General features: G+C 37.1%; 1 protein-coding gene across 1 annotated transcript in view; it reads right to left on the bottom strand.

The window, feature by feature from the left end:
• The window catches only part of KPNA3 (karyopherin subunit alpha 3), a 47655-nt gene that overhangs the window by 10121 nt on the left and 15981 nt on the right, over positions 1 to 21553 (bottom strand). The window contains exons 2-10 of the mRNA XM_041466977.1: positions 17473 to 17517; positions 9360 to 9449; positions 9136 to 9165; positions 8990 to 9042; positions 8814 to 8909; positions 6696 to 6781; positions 3628 to 3714; positions 3055 to 3224; positions 1894 to 1938 (exon numbers count right to left, since the gene is read on the bottom strand). Coding sequence (XP_041322911.1) covers positions 1894 to 1938; positions 3055 to 3224; positions 3628 to 3714; positions 6696 to 6781; positions 8814 to 8909; positions 8990 to 9042; positions 9136 to 9165; positions 9360 to 9449; positions 17473 to 17517 — 702 coding nt within the window. The remainder of the gene's footprint in view (positions 1 to 1893; positions 1939 to 3054; positions 3225 to 3627; positions 3715 to 6695; positions 6782 to 8813; positions 8910 to 8989; positions 9043 to 9135; positions 9166 to 9359; positions 9450 to 17472; positions 17518 to 21553) is intronic.

Raw genomic sequence — 21553 nt, 5'->3', positions numbered from 1 at the left:
TGGCAACTATTGTAATGTGGCAACTGTTGAAGTGTTCAAGCAAAGCAAAACCCACAGAGAAATGCCTATCATGCAGGGCCATCTAAGAATCTTAAAAGAAAAAAAGTCACTGATGACTTGATAAGGATGATTAGAAAGCCCTCAAAAATAGACAGGTACAAAAGTTAGTCATTGAAAGGTAGTACCTAAAGCAGAAACAAAGCCAGCAGAGAGAGATATCGCATCACACAGAGATGGTGTTAGGAAGTGCAGGAAAAGAAATCTAGACCCTACTAGGGACATAATCTGTTGAGGTGCCTAGATCTAGCCTACTTTTAAAACAGATACCCATTTAAAATTTCCAGCTATGAGAACAGCTGAATACTGCAGTACTAGGAACACAGGAAGAACGTCAGAGTCCTGACCCAGCTGCAGCCACCCAGCTCTGGATGCCAGCCAGCACAGCCTGCTGCTGCCCTCACCTCCTGCGCCGCAGGGACAGCAGAACGTGCTGCAGTGGAGCCACTATGGCAGCAGAAGCAGTGAGAGATGGTGCCTCACCAGTTTGCTGTCCCACAGCCCTGCTGGTGACGAGAGCAGCAGCCGCCAGAAGCGCTCACAGGACTGTGGGCTGACCTACCTGCATCACTGACTCATCTCCAAAGATAGGTTTGCTGCTCCAGTACGGAGAGGCTGGGACCACACTGGTACCTCCAAACTAGCACCTGACTCTCAGGAGCAAAATGATGGACACCCTAATTGAGATCAGTCAAAACCTGGCATCACAGTCTCATACCTACATCAATAAGCTCTCATACAATCACTGCTTTCAAAAAGCTTTAAAATTTGGCAGAGAAAAAGAGCCTACAGGTTAGAAGTATATTTAGTTTTGCAATGAATTCCGTTCAGCTTTGTCCAAATTACTCATTGAGAAGTCACCATGTGCTGTCTCCCACTCACATTACACTGGGAAAATCCTGGCAAAATCCCAGCTTAAACTGTACAAATATTTTGTGGAGACAAGCCCACTTCACCATTAAAAAAGCAGCAGAAACACCACTACTACAGTGTTGAACTAACAAATGACAGTCTCACTGATCTCACGCTTTATTTTATCCCCAAACCCAACACAAGGGTTCAATTCCTTCTTCCCTAAACTAAAGGATCACTACAGGGATTACAAAGTCCTGAAAGAAGGAGGAGAAAAACAGCTTAATAACCCTCAGTTACACAGATCTCTTTTCTGAAGTCACAATATATAAGGTTTCATGAGGCAAATCCACTCCCTAAGACACTGGAAAAACACAGATAAACTCATGATTCAGGAATGTGGGAAGTACTGAAGGTTTAGTATTAAAAACATGAAGGTTGTCAAAGGTGCCACAAAACAATAGTTTATTGCTGTCTGTTTAAATATATTTTCCTATGCGATTTATTTAATTAAATGTTGTAAAGTCAGGCACCCAACAGGTTACAGAAGTCAGGTTTACCCTTATGATCACAATATTTGACTGGAGTGAAATACAGAATTACATGTAATTCTTTTACATATATTACATATCATCTATGCAAAATTATAAACTGGGGCAGAATGAAAGTGCTGCTGATGGTAAAGCTGACACTAATTTTCTAGTGCTCTATTCAAGATAGGATTTTTTAAAGCTATTTCAAATGTACAGGATAAAAAATACCATCTTCTACAAAAGGTATTTCAGAAATGGTATTTGCACTTTCTTTTTCATGCTCTGAATAGCCACAATCACATTAGTCTTCATATTTAATTATGCATTTATGACTTAATTATACATAAATTAAAACACGAACCCAAGTTTACTACTTTAACAAAATCCTGCAGCATTATCTTTCTAGAGAAAACAAAGAATCTAAATATCTAAAACTTTAGAAATTACTTACATTTATATCTGTATGGTAAATGAGAACACACAATGCTGGCAAAATCTGAAAAGAAGTTCATCAGTCATTATAGTAGAACAAAATTGGTGGTAAAATTATGAATCCAAGTATTGCAATCACAAAGCTTAGCTTGAGTCTACTTTAATATATTGTAATCACACACTTTGCAGCAGCTGGTCATTCCCTCAAAGTATGCATAAAAATATCTGTATTATCTGTATTTCAAATATGTAAAAATATGAGACAGTACTATACTCCAGACACAGAATGTAGACTGTATTTTGAGGGAAAACAAGCAAATAACAGAGATAAGACACCCTACCACTATTTAAAAAGCTTTATTATCACACACAATAAAAATTATTATCCTAATATCAGTATTATAAACCTCTTAGATTAAATCACAAATCACAGAATAATGACAAATGGAGAAAACATAAAACTGGGCTGTGATAAAACTGCTTTGAACAGTGTTTTATTTAGTAAAGTATTACTTGAAAAAGTTTCCCTGTTTCTCTGCTTCATTTAAAAAATTTCATTAAAGTTTAGCTGTTAACAGTAATATACTTCACATGGCTTCAAAAACTGTATCCACACTTTTGAATTTATCTTAAAATCAAGAACTTTAATTACATTTACAATTCTAGCCAAATAGTTCCATTTTACTAACTGTTCCAACTATCAATGGAGCATTTGCTCTGTTCACCAGTTTAAAAGGATTTCTGCTTAGGTTGGGACTTGGCACTGACTGCATGTGCACGCTGAGTCAAAACACAAACCACACTACATGCCACAGTTTACACTTCCTCTTGCTGAAAATAATTACATTTGAATTCTTCTAGGTACAGAATCATACTTTTTTTTTTTTAATGAAAACATGTAATGCTGAGTATTTTAATGCTTTCTAGTGTGTTAATGTTTTTGTTGTGTAGCTCATCACTTTGGTCTCATCACTCAGTTTCAGACATTACAAATACCTTTATTACAGCTGTAGCAAGAACCACCAAATTGGTCAAATTATTTCATCTAACATTACGATAGAGTGGCACTACACATGTGCAGTGACAGAAAACATGCAAGAATTCATAGTATGACAATGTAAAACATTTGGCCTCCAACCCAGAGTATAAAACATTATCTGTCTCATAATTCTTTATTTACCTCCTGAACTGTCTCCATAGGCGGTGGGGGGTCCTTATTCCTGCAGAGATTTACAATGACCCATGTGACGTTCCGAAGGAAGGTGATGGGAATGGAGGGATTGATGAAGGACAGAAGAGGTTTGACAACTCCCAGTGATATGACATAATCTCTACACTGAGGACCATCACCTACAGAAATGAAAATTGTTGCAAAAGAAATTACATTAAAAATGAAAAATCTTGAAATGTATGCAATGACATGTTGGGATACTGAAATTCTATGTTTCCTCACCAATAATCTACTACTAAAAAGATAATATTTAATTAAATATACATACGTAAACTTATGTATGTATATTTTAGGAAACACAAAATTTATCCTGTTAATATTTTGTATAGTAAGTGATAATATTATTTAGAAAAAAAACCAGGAGGTACATATGTAATTCTGGCCATATTATATACTTTAAAAAAAATTGTATCAAGACACTGAATTCAGAGGAAACATAGTCTCTTATGATAATGCCAGTGTTCAAAAAGTTAAGTTCTAAAATGAAATGTTCCCTGAATTGAATTCATTAAAACAAGTTACCTATAATATTTCCCAGAGCCCAGACAGCTTGCTCACAAACATTCTGGTGTGGTGAATGAAGTAGTCTCAAGAAGAGGGGTACTGCATCTGCAGAATGCAAAGATTAGATTTGTTTAATGCTGCATCTTGGTATATGAACAACATGTTCACTGATTTACACAAAACACATTCTCCACCACGCTTTATAAATGTTTCTATTATGAAGGGTGCACAAAACCTGAGTTGAACATTTCTATATGTATCTAGAGAAGGGAAAAATAGAGAACAGAACAGAAAAATTGAGAACAGAATTATTAATCAACAATGCTCCCCACATTTAAACATTTCCCCATATTTCTCAAAGCGACAGGCAGACCCTCAAGTATGCAGGTATGAGGTTTCATGTCCCGGTAATTCAGATTTCCAGTTATCCAGGATCACAACACATACCAAGCAGAATGACATGCCTACTTGTGCAAACGTGCTTTATATCCTGACTTTAAGAAAATAGCTTCCTCCCAAGAGGTGGCTATAGTTAGTTTCCATATGCAGTGAAGATTTACATCCATCTGCCAGTCCCAAGACACGTTTTAATTTGCTCTTATATAATGCCAGCAACATACCAAATTAAGGAAGTGGTACTGATTTTAGGTATCATTCTCTTTGGAATTAAATATATTTGATTGAGCTAAGTAACCATCCCACTACCATCCCCCTGCACTGGTTTCCTTCAGAGAAGCCATACTGTTTGAAAGACAGTAACTAATGCAGCAATTTTTTAAATCTATATATGATCATACGCATCCTATAGTCTGAATAAACTAGATCAATTTATATACTGTTAAAGAGTATTTTTCTTGCAGAAACAGCTTCACAAATTTTTTTACAGTGCAACAGAGTTTGTGAGCAACTGTGAATCAATATTGTGTTGATAATGTTAAGTGATAATAAGCCAAAAAACTCTGATGTATTTCCCTGAAAAACACAGGGCCATGAAGAACAAAGACAACCTAAAATTCCCTTCCCCACCCCAGAGGAGTGATTCAGCCATTGCCTATAAGTGACAGGCAGGGACAGCAACACACTGTTGCTTAAGAACACTCACTCTTGTAATAAAATCACCCCACTTCCATTAGCTCAAGTGGAATATTTGAGCTTCCTTCTCAGCAATTACTGAGATTACAATTCAGCATACATGCATTCAACATCTTTTGGAGAAGAGGGTCAACTATGTAGTTTATATTACACTGCAATCCTGGTATGCTTTCAAAACCAGGAATGAAGTTATTTCATAATAGCACTCAGGCAGGAGGACAACCTGAGACAGCATGAATTGAAGTTATCTGACCTACCACTCCCAAAAAATTCATTATTCCTGCTCCAAACTGGCATCTGCCAAGAGCTATTCTGTGCATATAGTACTTCTCCTCTTTTGCTGAGCCTTCCAAGTACCATCTGTCCCTCCTGACTGCAGGAGGCTGCCTTCTTTTGTATTAAGGCAGCATCAGCCTCTTATGTAGCTGCAAGGGTCTACTGCTTTGTTTCCTCAAACCCTTCCTCATCTAAAGGGAGAAGAGCTGGGAGACTGTTTTCCCTTGGTCATCTCCCAGTCAAAGCAGCAAGACTTTCAGACTAAACTTCACCCATTTTCTCTTCATGAGTAAAATGCTTTTTGATTCTCTGAAGTCATTTAGCACATTTTCTTCTTTTCAAGCATTAGCTAAACAGATTTTGGGAGAAATATGTCCCAACTTGAACTTCTAGTAATTGTTCAGATAACAATAATGTTTTTAGTTGTGCTGAACATACTTTTATTCTACTTTTAATTTTTACTTTGAAATATTTGCCTCAGAGCTAATACTATAAACATCCTTTCTGTTAGCTTCATTCAAACAGGACGACATTGTGGGACATGAAAAAGAAAGAAAACAATGACTAACCAACGAACAAGCTGAGAAGGAAGAAAAAACTTGGGAGTAGATTTTCTAAGGTAATTAGACACCAGAAAAGCAATCTAAAAACAGAGGTGCCCAAATCGCATCAGAAATTTTTGAAACAAATTCAAGATATTGATTTTTTTGTTTTAATGCCTTTGGATTTTTATCCAAAGCTCATTTTTGTAAGATCATTTAATCCAAATCTTATCTTGGATAATAATAATAGTAATAATAACAACAATAACAATAATATTGCTCCAATACCTTAAATATACAGAATCTAATAATTATTCAGTTATTTTATTAGCCATGAAAACATACAAACCAGCATTTTAGTATGAAAGACAGGTTCATACACTAAAAAAAATTCAAATAACTAACTCACCACTTTCCCATATAAAAATGAGAATATGAGTAAGTCAGGATATCTTATTATATATTTGCTTATCCATAATCTTGTGTTTAATGACAACATATTATATTTAGCACAATGGTGATCTTTTAAGATAAGAATGCTGATCCATAAAAGCTATAGATATAATCCTGAAAAAATTATTTGATTAATTTATCTTCATTTTGACTTTAGAGTTTCTTTCCTTTCTCACTGTCTGGTTAAACAAGAAATGACAGCAGCTCAACAAACTTGTGTGTACAGGAGATACTAATCATACAGACAAGGAAAGGATGATAATTTTCTTAACAATGTGTTCAAATGTGCAACCTTACATAACTGTATGTATTTAACAACTTTAATAAGATTTATGAACACACCTTTGAGGCAGAAAGAATTGATTCCTAACTTAAGTGTTAGCCACAGAGCAATTAATGGTACATGATTTCAGAAATCAAACCAAGAATGAGAAAGGACTTAAATTTTTGTCATAGTTATTGTATCATCTGTCATTCTCTATCTTCTCGATGGGAAATCCTGTCTGGCATCCTTAACATTAACTGTTAGTGACAAGCAGATTTATGTTTAAGAGCAAATGTAGAAATCTTTCAGAAATCTTCACTAAATCTTTAGGACAAGCATGTATTTATTACTTTAATGGTATTGATAAGAAATTGCATTCATTATCTAAATACTTTCTTTTCCCATAATATCCACCCCCACTGCCTCCTCCCCAAAAAACCCAAAGTTGTAATACTTACTTGACTGTACAACAGCTTGAGTCTGTGCAGAAGTGCCTGATGCTATGTTAGTCAATGCCCATGCAGCTTCAAATTGTAATGAAGGACTGTAATGAAAGAATTTTATACTAGTAAATTGAAACATGATCTGAAGACTGTTTTATGGTTCATTTCAATACTGCTAGCCATATCCACATTAAATACTCTACATTTAGGCAGTACCAGTGGGCTAAAATTTAAAAGAACTCCAACATCTAAGCCTGGACTTTCCAGGGGAAAAGCTGTAAGAAAAAAGAAATCTTGCATTCTGTGACCCTCTGTAAACTATCCATCACTCTGAATTAATATTAGTAACAAAAAACCCACCCACACAACCAATTAAACTTGATTCTTCCAACATTACATTCCAGATCAAGTGCAAGCTGGTATATTTGGATACAGACTTTTTTCTGCACCATCACTGACAGGTGAAATATCGAGAATCAGTATGAAAAGACAGCATCACACCTGTCTTATTAAATACAGATACAATTAGTTACAAATGTCATGAAAGTTGGGACAACATCTCTTCCAAGACGTCTGTCAACTGTTGTCTATGCCAACAGCAGTTCAGTAAAACAGTTTGTACGAAAACTGCTGTTTAAGCAAATACTAAAAGTTATGAGTTCTACAAGCTACATGAGTATACAGCCCATGGTCATTAGCACAACTCTAAGTGTCTGGATTTAGGAAGAACAGAGAATATTTACTGTTAGGTGACTGTTTCATTTCCATAGGTTTTGTGTCTTTATCAGTCATGTTTTATACATAGTTGTAAGTACCTGCTTCTTTTAAACTTTTTTTTATTAATTTCCAAAGCAATTTGAGGTTTTAAGGGGGATGAGATTGCAAAAGAATTAAACAGGAGGTAAAAACAAATCACACCTGTCAGCAGTTACCTACAAACCCTTAAATTTTAGGATCAAGTGTATTCAAACTCTTTTAGGTTAGTCCCTTTTTTCTTTCTCTCATGCTAAGCTTTCAAGTATAAAATGAACAACAGCTTTAAAGATTTGTTGTGCAAAGTCTTTTCAGAGTTTAACTCTGCTAAATATTATATAGCAATCACAATTAAAAGGACTGCTTAAAAAAACGTTGAGTTCAATTTTGAAAGACTTATTAAACATTTACAAGGGTAAATCATACAAAAACTAGCAGAAGACTCATATTAAAAAGAATTTTCAAAGCACTGAACCATCTCCTTCTACAGCAGACAAGCGTTCATGACCCATTTTAAAATTCTTTCCTGATTTGAATGTTATTGTCAGCTGCCTTCTAAGCAACTGTTTTGTTAAACAAGCTAGGAAAAAACCCTACTTATAGTTAGTAGTTTTGCAGCCATCAAAATATACCAAAAATACCACAACATATTTTCGAAGTTCCTAGCTCGCATAGCTGCAGAAATAACATTGAAAATGGAAATACTATATACATTCATGTCTGCCTGAGATCAAAGACAGGCTAAAATATTTACCTCAATTGTGTTAATCACTACCTGTCCGAATCAGGGGCTCAAGCTTTGTTGAATATGGCACGTTTTGTTTCTTACATGTCATTAAACGCCTGCAGCTATATGCTCAGTGCTCTCTATGTTCTTTACTCAAGTTCTTTGTTTTCCAATAAAGACTAAGAGAGCATGTTCTACCATCACATAAGAGAGCAGCAGAGAGCCAGAAGGAAACACACCTTGCAGTGAGAAGAAACTAGAAACTTCAGCTAACAATCTTAATGGGAAAGACAAATGTATTCTGGAAAAAAACCCTGTTCACAACCAGGTGTGCTCTCTGCCTTCACACAAATACACACAACTCTGTGGCAGGTTTCTTAAAAAAAGCTGGTAAAAGGCTGAAATATTCAAAACCAATGAGAAATGTAGTAAGGTTTTCTCCATTAGCTGGATGTGCTCAAAAATGCTCTAAAAAATTAAATGACATTTCAGCAGCAGAATAAATTTTCCTGGAGAACCTGTGATTTATCATCACGGAATGTGATCCATTGTGTCAGATTACATGGTGCTGGAATCCTCAGTTTTGTTTCAAATAATGATTGTTTTAAAAATGCAAATTTCCAGTAACAGTGAAGATTTTTAAGAATACTTACTTATCATCCCTTTCTAGGCATTTTACCAGAATTGGTAAAATTCCAGATTTTATTAAGTCATCAATAGGTGGATTTCTGTCACTGGATAGGAGTTTCCTGTGAAATTGAAAATAAAAGTAAGTAACTTTTATAACAAAAAATGTGTATAAATTATGTTTCTGTATCTTTATCTTTACCTTGCAGCTTGGACAGCACTCAGTTGGATCACTGGGTTGTCACTTGTGGCGTTCTGAAAAAAATAATTAAAAACACAGTGAAAATTAAAAGTGCATAGAACACACCCTTCTAGTTAAAAAAAAAAAAAAAGTTAAATGTAACATACCTGCAGTATAGCTTCTAGTGTTACATTTTGCTTGAAAAGAAAAAAAATAGTTTTAGTAATTTTGCTGATAAATTATAACCTTCTTAAACATTTAATACAAGAAAACTTATTTTAACAGTGTATCAGTTCATAAATTTACTTTCAAATAACTGCAAGATAACAGAATATATTGTTTAGAGACATCACCAAAGTTTTAAAAAGAATTCCAGAATCAAGGAACTCACTGCTTTGAAGTCAGCATCAACATCAGAATCTTCTAAGCTTTCTTCTTGAGGAACATTTCTTTTTTTCAAAAGATGTTCATCTCTTTTGTTCTGTTAAGAAATGACAAAAAATAAAGCCACTTTTAATGCTTATTAGTACAGGGTGATGCACAATGGACCCTTTCAACATTTAAATATAGATAAGGTTGCCTTTTTTAAAAGCATTTGTAACTGCAAATAGAATTTGCAGTATTTTAGCTGTAATAATCTGGCAGCTTGCTAATCAGTCAGATCTACAACAATCCATGACATTTGAATTAATTAAAACTCGCACACTGGGGATCAGTTTTCTAACAGGCATTCACAATACTCATAGCTCTGCATGATATTAACATTTAGCCACACGTAACAGAAATTTGTTTTCAGTGTAAGATTATTTTTCAGTTAAACCTGTTTTGAAGCTCCCTGGTCATATCTATTTGCATTTTCTGTGTAAAGTAGCATGCTCCATGCACACTGGCACTTGCAGTATTTCCCACTCATGCTGTTAGCCTAATTTCTGACAAAAAACAAGACACCCTCCAGTCTTAGTTCCTTTAAGGAATTACAAAAGAATAAAATTATCTTTTCAGTAGTAAAGTAACCATTTAACATTTCATTTTAACATTCCTAATTTAATGAATTTGAAGACATAAAGACAGTAATTTAAAAAGAAAGAAAACAAATCATCAATTGCATGTTTTTACAAATTTAAAATGTATTAAAAGTATTATACCAAAACTATGAAATGGTCTCTTCTAAATTTTAGACTTCATATTTTGTTTGGTACGTCTAGAGGTACAAAGACAGAAGGGGCAATAGAAGATGATGACACAGTATACATATCTGAACACCTTCTTATGTTTGGTTTTGGGTTTTTTATAAGTTAATTAAGATTTAATTCTTTAATGATGCAAAATGTTGAAAAAGAGTAAGAGCTAGCTCTAACATCTAGAAGAAATCTAGTATAGTAGCAAGGAAAGGCAGGCTTTTCAGTCTCCAATTATCTGATAACCACAATACTCATTAAAGAGATTTTGTTACACCACACCTGGTCTGTAATATCTATAAAAGCCTCTAAACAGAATGATGTGTTGAAGGGTCCCAATACTTTATTTTATGCTATAAAAAACAGCAATTCCAGGCCCAAAATTTCTGGGACTTGTTTACTTTTCAGACACCTTAGAAATAACTTAAAACAAGTTTGAAATCCTCCCAGTCAGTATATATGTAATTTTTTTCAGATAAAACAAAGCTAGAACTACAAACAAGCACGAGAATAACCCTTTAATGCAGAAAACAACACCCCACAGACTTAGCATAGTTTAATTTTAGTCAAGTTGTAAGTACAGAAACTAGATCCTCAAAGAGTGCACAAGACCACCTAGCCATGCAGTAACAGCTGCATACATGGAGCACATCAATACAGACAAACACCACAGGCAGTTTGTTGGCAAGTGGATCTGGAGAGAAGGAAGATGGAAAGGAGCAGGCAGCTGAACACCAAGAAAGCAGTGTTATGCAGACAAACTGCATCAGGCAGGAACACATTAACTGATGGTTTCACCGGAAAGATCTGTAATGTATTTACCTGAATTTCCCACACCAGTCACTGAGCTGAACAAAAACCTCTGATGTTCCAGTAAGGCTTCTATAGCTGCACACATAACTATCCAATCCTTTGGCACCATCAGCATACCTCCGAGAATGCCTCCTACTATTAACCTTAACCAAAACAAGTACGAGTACATATTCTATGGCCAAGATATTACACCCCCATAAGAGAGAGAAAGAAACTCCACAGGATGTAACTGACCACAGAATAATGCTACAATTTTTGTGAGTGCAGGCAATGTCTTCAGGCTATCAGTCATATGGTGTGATAGGTTCCAGAAAAAAAATACCTCAGGTAAGGAAAGAAAGGAGCTACAATGCTCCTGTAGCTACTCACTGTTTGCAGGTGGCTGAATTGAAAAACAACTGTCACAACCAATACAGAAGAGTTTCCACAGCAGCCTGAGGCAGAGAGGCTAGTACTTACTGAGAAGCACTAAAAGTTTATATTCTATTTAGCATTTCTTATAAAGTCAAAGAGTTCACAAAAACTTTCAGTCCTAAACAGTGTATCTAAGGCTATTCGAAATAGTGCTGTCCATCTGCAAAAGTGTCCAATCCCTGGACAGCTAAACTGCTCTCTCCAGTAATTTGACAGGCCAATCACTCTGCTACAAAAGGTAAAAGAAGATGATTTGCAGCCTGCCATGGCTTTAAAATGCTTGTATTTTGACATATATTGTAGCAAACTCAGAAAGATTTTGCCTAAATCAAAGCACCAGCCTCTTCTGCAGGCTCCTGCGGTGAAAATGAAGACCAATGAACAGACCTGGATAGAGCTGTCCTGTTCAAAGCCTGGAGAGAGAGCCCTTTCAAAGGTAGAAGCATCAGAGTAGAATGTCTGATGAAGGGTAAAACCTTGTCACAAACAAAATGCAGCAAGTCTCCTTCTAAAGGGAAGATCCTCAACACTGCCTGAACCATGTGTACTATGTACAGTAAGTATGGAAGCTCATAAACAGCTGCTGACTGCTGGTTGTAAGTATTGCCAACATTCTGGTAGAGATCCCACTACAGCAGCCTACCAAGATTTCTGTACAAACAAAAGGCATTGGTAAACATGCCAAATGAATAGATAACAGTAATGATACCAGGAGTGCACTTTCTTGTCCAGTTCTTAAGACACATGCCCATCATTTGCTTCATTGACAGTGGGATGGTCAAGCTACTGAACAGTAAGTAAGTCCTGAAGACTCTGGTACTTCTTTTGTTTATCTTCTTAGAAGATGGCCATAGGATTAAAAAATACATAGACTAATGCAAGTAAGTTTCAAATGTTCAAAAACACCATTTAACAGAAGACTCCTTGTAGGTAAAGGGAACATCCTAAAAGCTCTGTGCTACACTGCACTTAGTACTAGGGGACATGGCCAATGAGATGCTCCAACAGAACTGTGAAAGATGTCAAATACTAGTTTCTACATACTTTTCAGCACTGGACACACAGGAAAGCTCTGTGAAGAGTGCCAACTGTTGTGAGGTTCCAAGATTAAAAGGGAAAAGAAATTAACAAGAAAATCTTTGTCTGCAGGTAACAAATACCATTACAAAATGTTCCTTCAGATCAGGGGAAAGTTTAGTAGGAGCTTAGTAGCCAGCAGAAGTTCTTGAGGCACAGAAGTTAACATAATTAACTTCAAGAACATTTCAACATTAGAAACTGGAGTTCCTAATGCTAGCCAGTATTAGACATGCTCACAGACGACAACAAGCAGCTCTTGCCCCTCCAATTAGATTCAAGGAAAGACAGTTCAAGCCAGTGATGGAGGTAGATTCAGGTTTTCTGAACAGCCCTTTTAAGCTAGCACTGACCCCAAGTCAGATTCCAAGATTCTTCTTCAGATAAAGATTTAGCTACAGATACACAGTTAGAAGATGTAGACAACTTTCCTACATTTGAGTTCTGCTAATTCACCTTTGTGACAACAGAGAGCAACCATAATGTTCCTGTTTGGTTAGTGCTCATCTGTCTCAGAAGAGGAGAAATTGACTAAAAATAAGTAGATAGCAGTGTATGGCCTAAGCACGGATTGCAAAGATTGAGACCTCTTAAGTCAGGAAACAGCAAGATCTCACCCAAATGGATTCAAGCAAATCTCCAAAGAATTTCTTCATAGCCCTTTTCAACTAAGCCTCTGAAAGAATCCATTAGGAATGTAATTTTCCTCTTCGGGTATTTTTTTTAAAAATGAATCAGTTGAGGCAGGGTAAACGCAAATTCTTTTCCAAGAATTTGTGCTACTAACAGTTGATAGGGAAGCCTCCAGAAGAACATACTAATAGTGCTTCAGTGTCCCTGTCATTGTAGTCATTCTTCAAACTGGTAGACTTGTATTATGTACTAAAATGTTGTTTACAGTGAACAATAAACTACATACACACTGAACTGGAAAAGACACTTAACTGATTTAAGTTTTACTATCCTGAAACTAAGTATTTTCTTTTTCTTTTGGATTTTCAGACTTACTGAGAATCAGAAAAAGATTTTTTTCCACCCTAGCACTCCCAGCAACATAAAAAACAGATTCCTTTCTTCAAAGAGTCTTCTACTTCATTTAGGAGCTATCATGGACATAAGCAATCTTATTTAAGAAATATCAGAGTAGAAACAACAACAGCATGCCAGAGAAAGAGGTAAAAAAAGACATATGCCCCTGACTCTTTAATCCACCACTTATTTAGCAAATAATTGCATTGCCTTGCACCAAACTTAATTGGCAATTAGAGCTTTCATGTGCTCATGTCTATGAGCTCTCAGGGGCAGCTGAGTTTGCCAAGAAAGCCAAAAATAAACCTTGTGAGAGATCATGGAAGTTCTTAGGATTCCAGTTAGCGGGACAGTATCCTGTGTTTCTGCTGAAGTTAGGAGTGCTAAGGCTTCCTTTGAAGGGTGACATCTAACTCAATGACCGTATCACTGACCTGGCTAAGGACTACCTTTCTTTAGGCACAAAAGTGGCCCAAGCCAAACTTCATCTTCAAAGAAAGCCAAGAACCCAAAATCAGAGGATGTCAGGGCAATGGAGTTACAGGATTCATTCAGATATAGAACCTTAAACTGAATTCTAACCATTGCTCATCCACCATGCCCCCTATATTGAGACTAACAGACTAACCCAATTAATTCCAGGATCCCTGTTACTAACAGAGCAGCCTTCAGGTATCTGGGATGCTGAAACCAAGTGATAAACGCTCTGAATCAGACTTCACCAAGACATTGCACCGAAGAGATTTATATTCTGAATTCTGATGCAGTCCCCATCACCTGACACTTAAGAGTGTCAAAACTGACACTGTTATCTGTCAGGAAAGGGAGATGGCTATTGTTCAAGCTCTCAGACCTGTTGCTGTACAAACAAAATAATCAGAGACCAAGATTATCTTTCCAGAAATGTAGTAGATCCATTCTCAAAATGTATAGAACTCAAAGCCAATATGGAATCAGGAGAAGGGCACCTGACCATGAGGAGTGTCGTCTGACTGGCTCATGATGCCGACCCATGCCTCAATGTGGAATCTGCCAGACTACCGCTACCTTTTCATGTCAGATAGCTTTGTTAATCTTTGTCAATTAAATTCCTAAACAAATAATAAGTGATTGAGAAATTAAAAATAGGGGGAAAATAGTTTCTTCCTGAATACGAGCTGTGGTGTGAAGATAGTGAATAGAGATAATATATTCTTGAAACACAGAATGTGTTTCAAATGCACCTTGATGTCTGTAATTTCAAGAGAATAAACACTTCACACTGATGCATGCAGAAATTGTTTACTACTGTTCAAAGCCGTGATTTTTTATTTATTCCATCTTACTAAAGAGAGATGTGCGCAATTTCATCAGATCCATTCATTTAATATTTATATCCACATTGATTCAAAAGATAAACCCATGACTGTGTAGTGCTTCAACGTACAGATAAGAATACACTCAATTTGTCTCTTCTCCGAAGCCAGGTGTACATGCAGCATCTGGGTAGCTGGGATGAAGAGAAGACATCCCTTTCCTTTGAAGAGGCACCGGTGGATTACTAAGGTCACACCAAAAATTTCCTGAATTTGGCATACTCATGCTAGAGCAGCAGTGTTAACTGTAAAGACTGAAACAATGATATTACAATTTAGCCTTTATGCTGCTGGAACTTGATAAAATATATCCCTTAACATTTCAGTCTCAATTCTGTACCACAAGCAATGGTACAGAATCTCATCTGCCACAGAGTTCCCACTGCAAACTAGTTGCCCACCAGCACCAGCTGAGTTGACACATACTGAATTTATTATTAAGGCAGATTTCTTCTGGTCTCTGCAGTGAAGATGTTTAACCAACACTCAAGAACACCAATTCCTGCATTTAAGAGTGCTGCAGCTGCTGTTCACTCTTGATTTACAGTCTGACCTAGATCCAGTGCTCAGGCTTCTCCTCTAAATGTGTAATTGATCTTTGCATGTGCAGTTTTCAGTGAGAAGTCACTGGCAGCTCATAGGCTTCCTCCTCATTTTCACTCACATATTACTGGCACATGCTGGATTCCTTCCACACAGGATAATATCTTGCCTTAATGTCTGACTTGCTCCCCACCACGCTTCTATAATAAACTGGCCTTGAAATTGTGACCTGTTACAAAAACAAGTTATAAGAATTAATTTAAAATTAAAATTCTCACTTTGCACTGCAAAGTTCTCTCCAAAGATTGCACTGGAATGCTCACTTGTTCCATCTCAATTTAACAAGATGTATAAGGATATGCTGCATTAGTCAAGCCACCTTTTACTGGTTTGCTTTGCTTGCAGGAACTTGCTACCCAAGTTCTATGAATGACTCTTCCCAGTTCAGATTTTCACAGTTACACAGCAAGTTTTACACCAGTTCTGAACAAAGAGGACCTCCAACATGCCAGTATAAACTTCCATTGCTGATCATTTTCCAGTCATCTGGGTCAAATTAGATTTCTTTGACTAATTTTTACAGTCTCAGGATGAATCTTAGAAATATTTACAGTTTATACTGTAATGAGATAGAGAAGTTTTTCTGTAAGACCTGAAAAAACAAAGTCCCTTCTTCCAAGGGAAACAGAAGGATCCCAGGAAAATACTAGCCCAAGATTTTTTTGGCTGCTCCTACACAATCAGGTGATAAGTGCAGACAAAATTTCTCAAAAACAAGTCAAGCTAATTTCTATCAACATAGTTTCTATTTACAAACCCTTCACTTTGATTTTAGCAAGGATTTTGTCTTCTCAGTTTGCAAATAATGAAAACAAGAAGATGGAATTTGGTAGGTGTGCACTCCGAAACAAGAACCACTCAAACTGTCAAGGATTCAACTGGCAAACTGGAGATAAGCATCAAATAGGAGACCAAAAGGAGCTTGGGCTATACTGAGAATATTCAAACCAAACACTTATCATGTCATTAATGAAAATAATAGAAAATACAGGTTATACCAAGCTGGAGAAGCCAGAAAACATACTGGGGAACAGAATGGGAAAGCCTGCAAAAAGCAGATGCAATTCAGAAGACAGAAGTCAAATGTAAAAAAAAAAAAAAAAAAAAAAAAAAATTTATTCAACTATGCAAACAAACAACTACATTTGCTTTGTGGTAGTCTAAGTGTAAAAAGCATACACAGTCTGTGTGCCTCTCAACAACATACTTAGTATAAAGAGGAATACTGTATTGGGAACTGTTTTACCCTATTCCATTTAAAAATCAGCTGCAGACTGCATAATTTCAGATTTCCACACTTCCAGAAAAATACAGGTAATTTGGATCTGAGAAGCAGCAACAAGTCAAATCTAGGAAAGAGAATCTTCAAGAAAAAGGTGAAGCACTGAAGGTGTCTCAATAGGATAAAGGTAAAGGGGCAGTATGAAGTCCTCAAATACACTGAAGGTACTCAAAAGCAAATAAAAGTTTACCCTTTCTCTTTGAGGTGCCGAGAGAGGCAGTTGGAAGAGTTATGAAAGATGAAAGATGAGGGTGTAACAAATGCTCTAATTATGCAGAGTAGTAAACTAGATCAGCTCTCATACTCATGATCTTCCCAGCCATACTGACATTTACCCAATACAGCCAAAATCTGACCCGCAAGTTAACTCCCTTTACAGTACGGAAGCAATAATTTTCAGAAAACAAGACAAATGGACAACCTCACTCTCTAGGTGCTAAAACTCTCCCTTTTCCCATTCAGAGATTTTAAACATTTGAACAGCTGAGAGCTCCACTGTAATAACTGGTACAGAAACTGAATATGGATTATTTCCAAGTGATACACTGGAGTAACGCAGTACTGTTCTGCTGTACTGAGCTTCACAAATTGGAGAAGAAAAATAAATTAGAATCCACAGTTATAATTTAACAAATTTACACCTTTTCTATGTATGTTTAGGGCTATAAAGCAAAGCTTATGGAAAAATATGTAGTTAAGACACCAGAGCACTTTTAGCAAAGTAACACAGTTGATAAACAAAAGCAGACTCACCTTCCGCAATTCAATTGTAACTTCATTTCTGTGTCTTCTCATAGTCTGTTAAAAAAAAAAAATAAGTCAGTCAAGAAAGTAGTATTCTGTTTTGGAATCAGCTGTTTCTAGGTAAAAAAGGTGCAGTTATTCATCAAAATATATGGAAAACTGTGCAAAATTTATAGCTCAATATTTTCTAGGAGAATGCACATGTTTTTTGTGATGTTTGGCTTTAGTTGGGTTTTTTTTGTTTGGTTGGTTCATTCTCTTTTTTTTTTTAATCATACACCTTACAGATAGCTTTGTCATAAACCACAGGAAGTATCCCATAGGTACATAATATCAACCTCCCCTTGGAGTTTCACTAGAACGATTCTCCAGGTGTTTATATGTGCAGACCATAGGCAGCAGTTAATCCAGGTTAGACAACCTCATATTCCCATATAATCACATTCACAACCTAAACACATAATCTATACCAGTTCCCCGGCCAAAATCAATCATGACTGACAGAAGATGACTCAGCTCAATGCAACAAGACCCATCAGGCTTGCAGAAAAAGAAAACAAAGTAGTACAGTAGTACTGAATCTCCTTAGGATCTGTAGCCTAAACACTGTAAAGGAAACAAGCCCATAAACATCTCAGCTCCTTAAAGATATTGGGCACTCAGAACGCATTCCTGACAACGCTGCTGGCACCTCTCAGATAAGAGAGACCAGAAGACTGAAAAAGAATTTTAGCCTACTGAAGGCAATCTCCTTAGGTTCATTCAACTATCAGTGGAAAAGACATGTACCATGAGAATGCAATTCAAAGCAGAACAGGACTGGATGACTGCTGGCAATCCAGCAAGATCACCCACACTAACTAAAATTAGCCTTTTAAAATACTTTCTATGTCCTATCCTTGCTACTGACCTTCACTGCCACTACCACGTTCCTTTTGAGTTAGGGCAAATAATTCCCTGAGCAAAAAAGTTACCAGTGAAGACTAGCAATATACAGTAAACATCAGTGCTTCCCATCAGCCATCTAAGAAAACACCAAACATGGTAAAGATGAAACACAGATAGAAAAAACGAGCGGATCTCACACCATGAATATATACATGACAAAACTACAACAGCTTCACTGTTCTCAGCCTGTTTGCACAGCAGTGCCATGGGCAGGGGTGCCACTCACTAGACCAGGTTGCTCAGAGCCCCATCCAGCCTGCCCTTGAACACTGCCAGGGATGAGGCATTGGCAACTTCTCTGGACAACCTGTGCCTGTGCCTCACCACTCCCTCAGTAAAGAATTTCTTCCTGACATCTAATCTAAACCTACCCTCTTTCAGTTTAAAAACATTGTCCCTTGTCCTCTCACTATCTGCCCATATAAACAGCCTCTCTCCCTCCTTTTTGTCAGCCCCCTTAAGGTACTGGAAGGCTGCAATGAGATCTCCCTGAAGCTGTCTCATCTCCATTATGAAATTCATTACAAGTAGGCTTGTCTTCCTGCCCACTGCTTGATTAACCAGCTCACTCATGTAAACATGGACAAAATTCTCCTTTTAGATCAGGCATTGGCAACTTCTCTGGACAACCTGTGCCTGTGCCTCACCACTCCCTCAGTAAAGAATTTCTTCCTGACATCTAATCTAAACCTACCCTCTTTCAGTTTAAAAACATTGTCCCTTGTCCTCTCACTATCTGCCCATATAAACAGCCTCTCTCCCTCCTTTTTGTCAGCCCCCTTAAGGTACTGGAAGGCTGCAATGAGATCTCCCTGAAGCTGTCTCATCTCCATTATGAAATTCATTACAAGTAGGCTTGTCTTCCTGCCCACTGCTTGATTAACCAGCTCACTCATGTAAACATGGACAAAATTCTCCTTTTAGATCAACAGGGTTGAACTCTACTACTTTAAACAAAACACGTCCTTGTTACAGTAAGAGGACACCAGCACTACAGCATCCACCAGAACTGCATGTTCTTTCCCCCTCTCATCATTTTGGTAAACCATTTGATACTTGTGACCATCTGAACCTGCTGCAACAGCTCAGTATGACAGGGACTGGATAGCTGGGGAATGGGAGGGCATTGCACAGGTTCATTAGTCTGAACAAACGAAGAACCCAAGAAGTCATCACATGCAACTAGCAAGACCAGTCATTCAAATTTCTTGTTTTATTAGAACTTTATACGTGAATCATCTTAATAACTGTGCCAAATTTAAGGACACCATATAGCCTGAGGTTTTTCAACACTTCTTCCCCGTGACAGCTGCCTTCCAGTATTAAAGGGACTTTTTACCAGAGCACGGAGTGACAGGGTAAGGGGGAATGGCTTTCAGCTCCAAGAGGGCAGGTTTAGACTAGACATTTAGAGAAATTCTTTACTGTGAGGTGCTAAGGCAGTGGCACGGGCTTCCCAGAAAAGTTGTGAATGTTCCAACCCTGAAATTTTTCAAGACCAAGTCGGATGAGGTTCTGAACAACCTGAACTTCTGGAAGATATCCTTGCCCATGGCAGGAGGGTTAGAACTGGATCTCCAAGGCCCCTTTCCATTCACGTCATTCTATGGTTCTGTAACTCTGCATTTCAATAAAAATGTAACTAACCAATGCTGTTAAGTCTCCTTTTCTTGATTATTCTGTGTTCTAGACACCAAAACTCTTTACTGAACTTTTCACTAGCAACACCATCCCACCTTCCCCTAAAATCCCACCTTTTATTCCTACTTTAATTTTGAGGTGTACTGCATCATAATCAGTCAACTTGAGTGTCCACTAGAATTTTCCTCTCCAAAATCCAATATTGTACATGCCAAATTTGAAGTCTCAGTGATTTAACTGATGCAAGCCACAATTTACTTTTAGATTTGCTCCCTACCTACAATTTACTCATTTATCTATGCAGGAATACTCTAGAACACTTATATTAAACAGAAAAACTAGACTAAATCTGAAGTTCTTTAGAAGACAATGATAACATTTATCACCTACCGCTCTTCTGGAAGCAGGGCAGATTTAAGGAACACTATATGCTGTGCTCAACAGTTCAGCTGCTTGCTATTTCTGGTTTAGAAAAAACCCAAATACAGAGAGTCCCAGGCAAGACATTACCACCCATTTCATCAATTTACTCTAAAACCTTCTCTAACAATACTTCGACTAAAGACAGTTACTCAGAGTCAGCCATCCATGAAGTCTCTACTGGGAAGACTCCAAGCTTCTTTCTAAGGGCATACAATTCACTCAGATTTTCCATTAGGGTTTCATCTTTGTGTCATGCTTCCATTACTTTAGCCTGTCTGATCCTACCCTATTACAAACCTGTCTCAATATTTTTTTACTCTTCCTTGTTTTTTATCAAGCTGATCTTCAAAATATTTCACTACTCCATTATGGTTTTTACATTTAATGTACAAAAATCTCCCATATTTTCCTCATTTAGAGAGTGACCACTCTTTAGAAAGATTCATAACAAAGGTTATTACCTCTGCAGACATTTTTGCTGTCCAGCGCCACATATTTTCTGAGCTCTAATACCCTTTAGGCAATCTCCATATTACCTGGGTTTTATCCTTTTAGCTGTTATTTTGTATTTCATTTTAAACTTACGAGTGTTTTCTCTTTAAAGCAGCTCTGGTACATTTTCTTTTTACCTTCCTCCTTTAAAAGGCAGTACAGGTTGATAACTGGGATATCAGTTTTAACTCCATGGAGCCAATGACTGTTACAGAACAGTTTAGTGCCCCCTACTAAACCAAGGACTCCCAGTCTTAGTGCTCCCAGGGCTCTCCTGCTGGCACAGGAGATTTAAAAAAAAAAAAAAAAAAAAAATCAGTTTATCAGGGTCATCAGGATCACCCAGAATCAGTGATGCAATGTTGGGGCTAGAGGCTTCCTACAAACACATGGGAATGAAGTTCCCAAAGAGCCTGTGGTGCATTATGGCAGCTAAACTTGGTTGCCATGGCTGGATCATGATCAGTGCTCCTTGCTTGAAGTCTGCTGACACTATTTCTAACACACTTTGTGTTCCTGACACATGAGATGACCACTGCATATCCGTGTGTTTAAAGACCATGGATTCCACTTAATTCATACTTGC

This window comes from Pyrgilauda ruficollis, unplaced genomic scaffold (assembly GCF_017590135.1).
Source record: "Pyrgilauda ruficollis isolate IOZ18807 unplaced genomic scaffold, ASM1759013v1 scaffold20, whole genome shotgun sequence".
NCBI classification, from domain to species: domain Eukaryota; kingdom Metazoa; phylum Chordata; class Aves; order Passeriformes; family Passeridae; genus Pyrgilauda; species Pyrgilauda ruficollis.
This window is presented reverse-complemented; position numbering and strand designations above follow the sequence as displayed.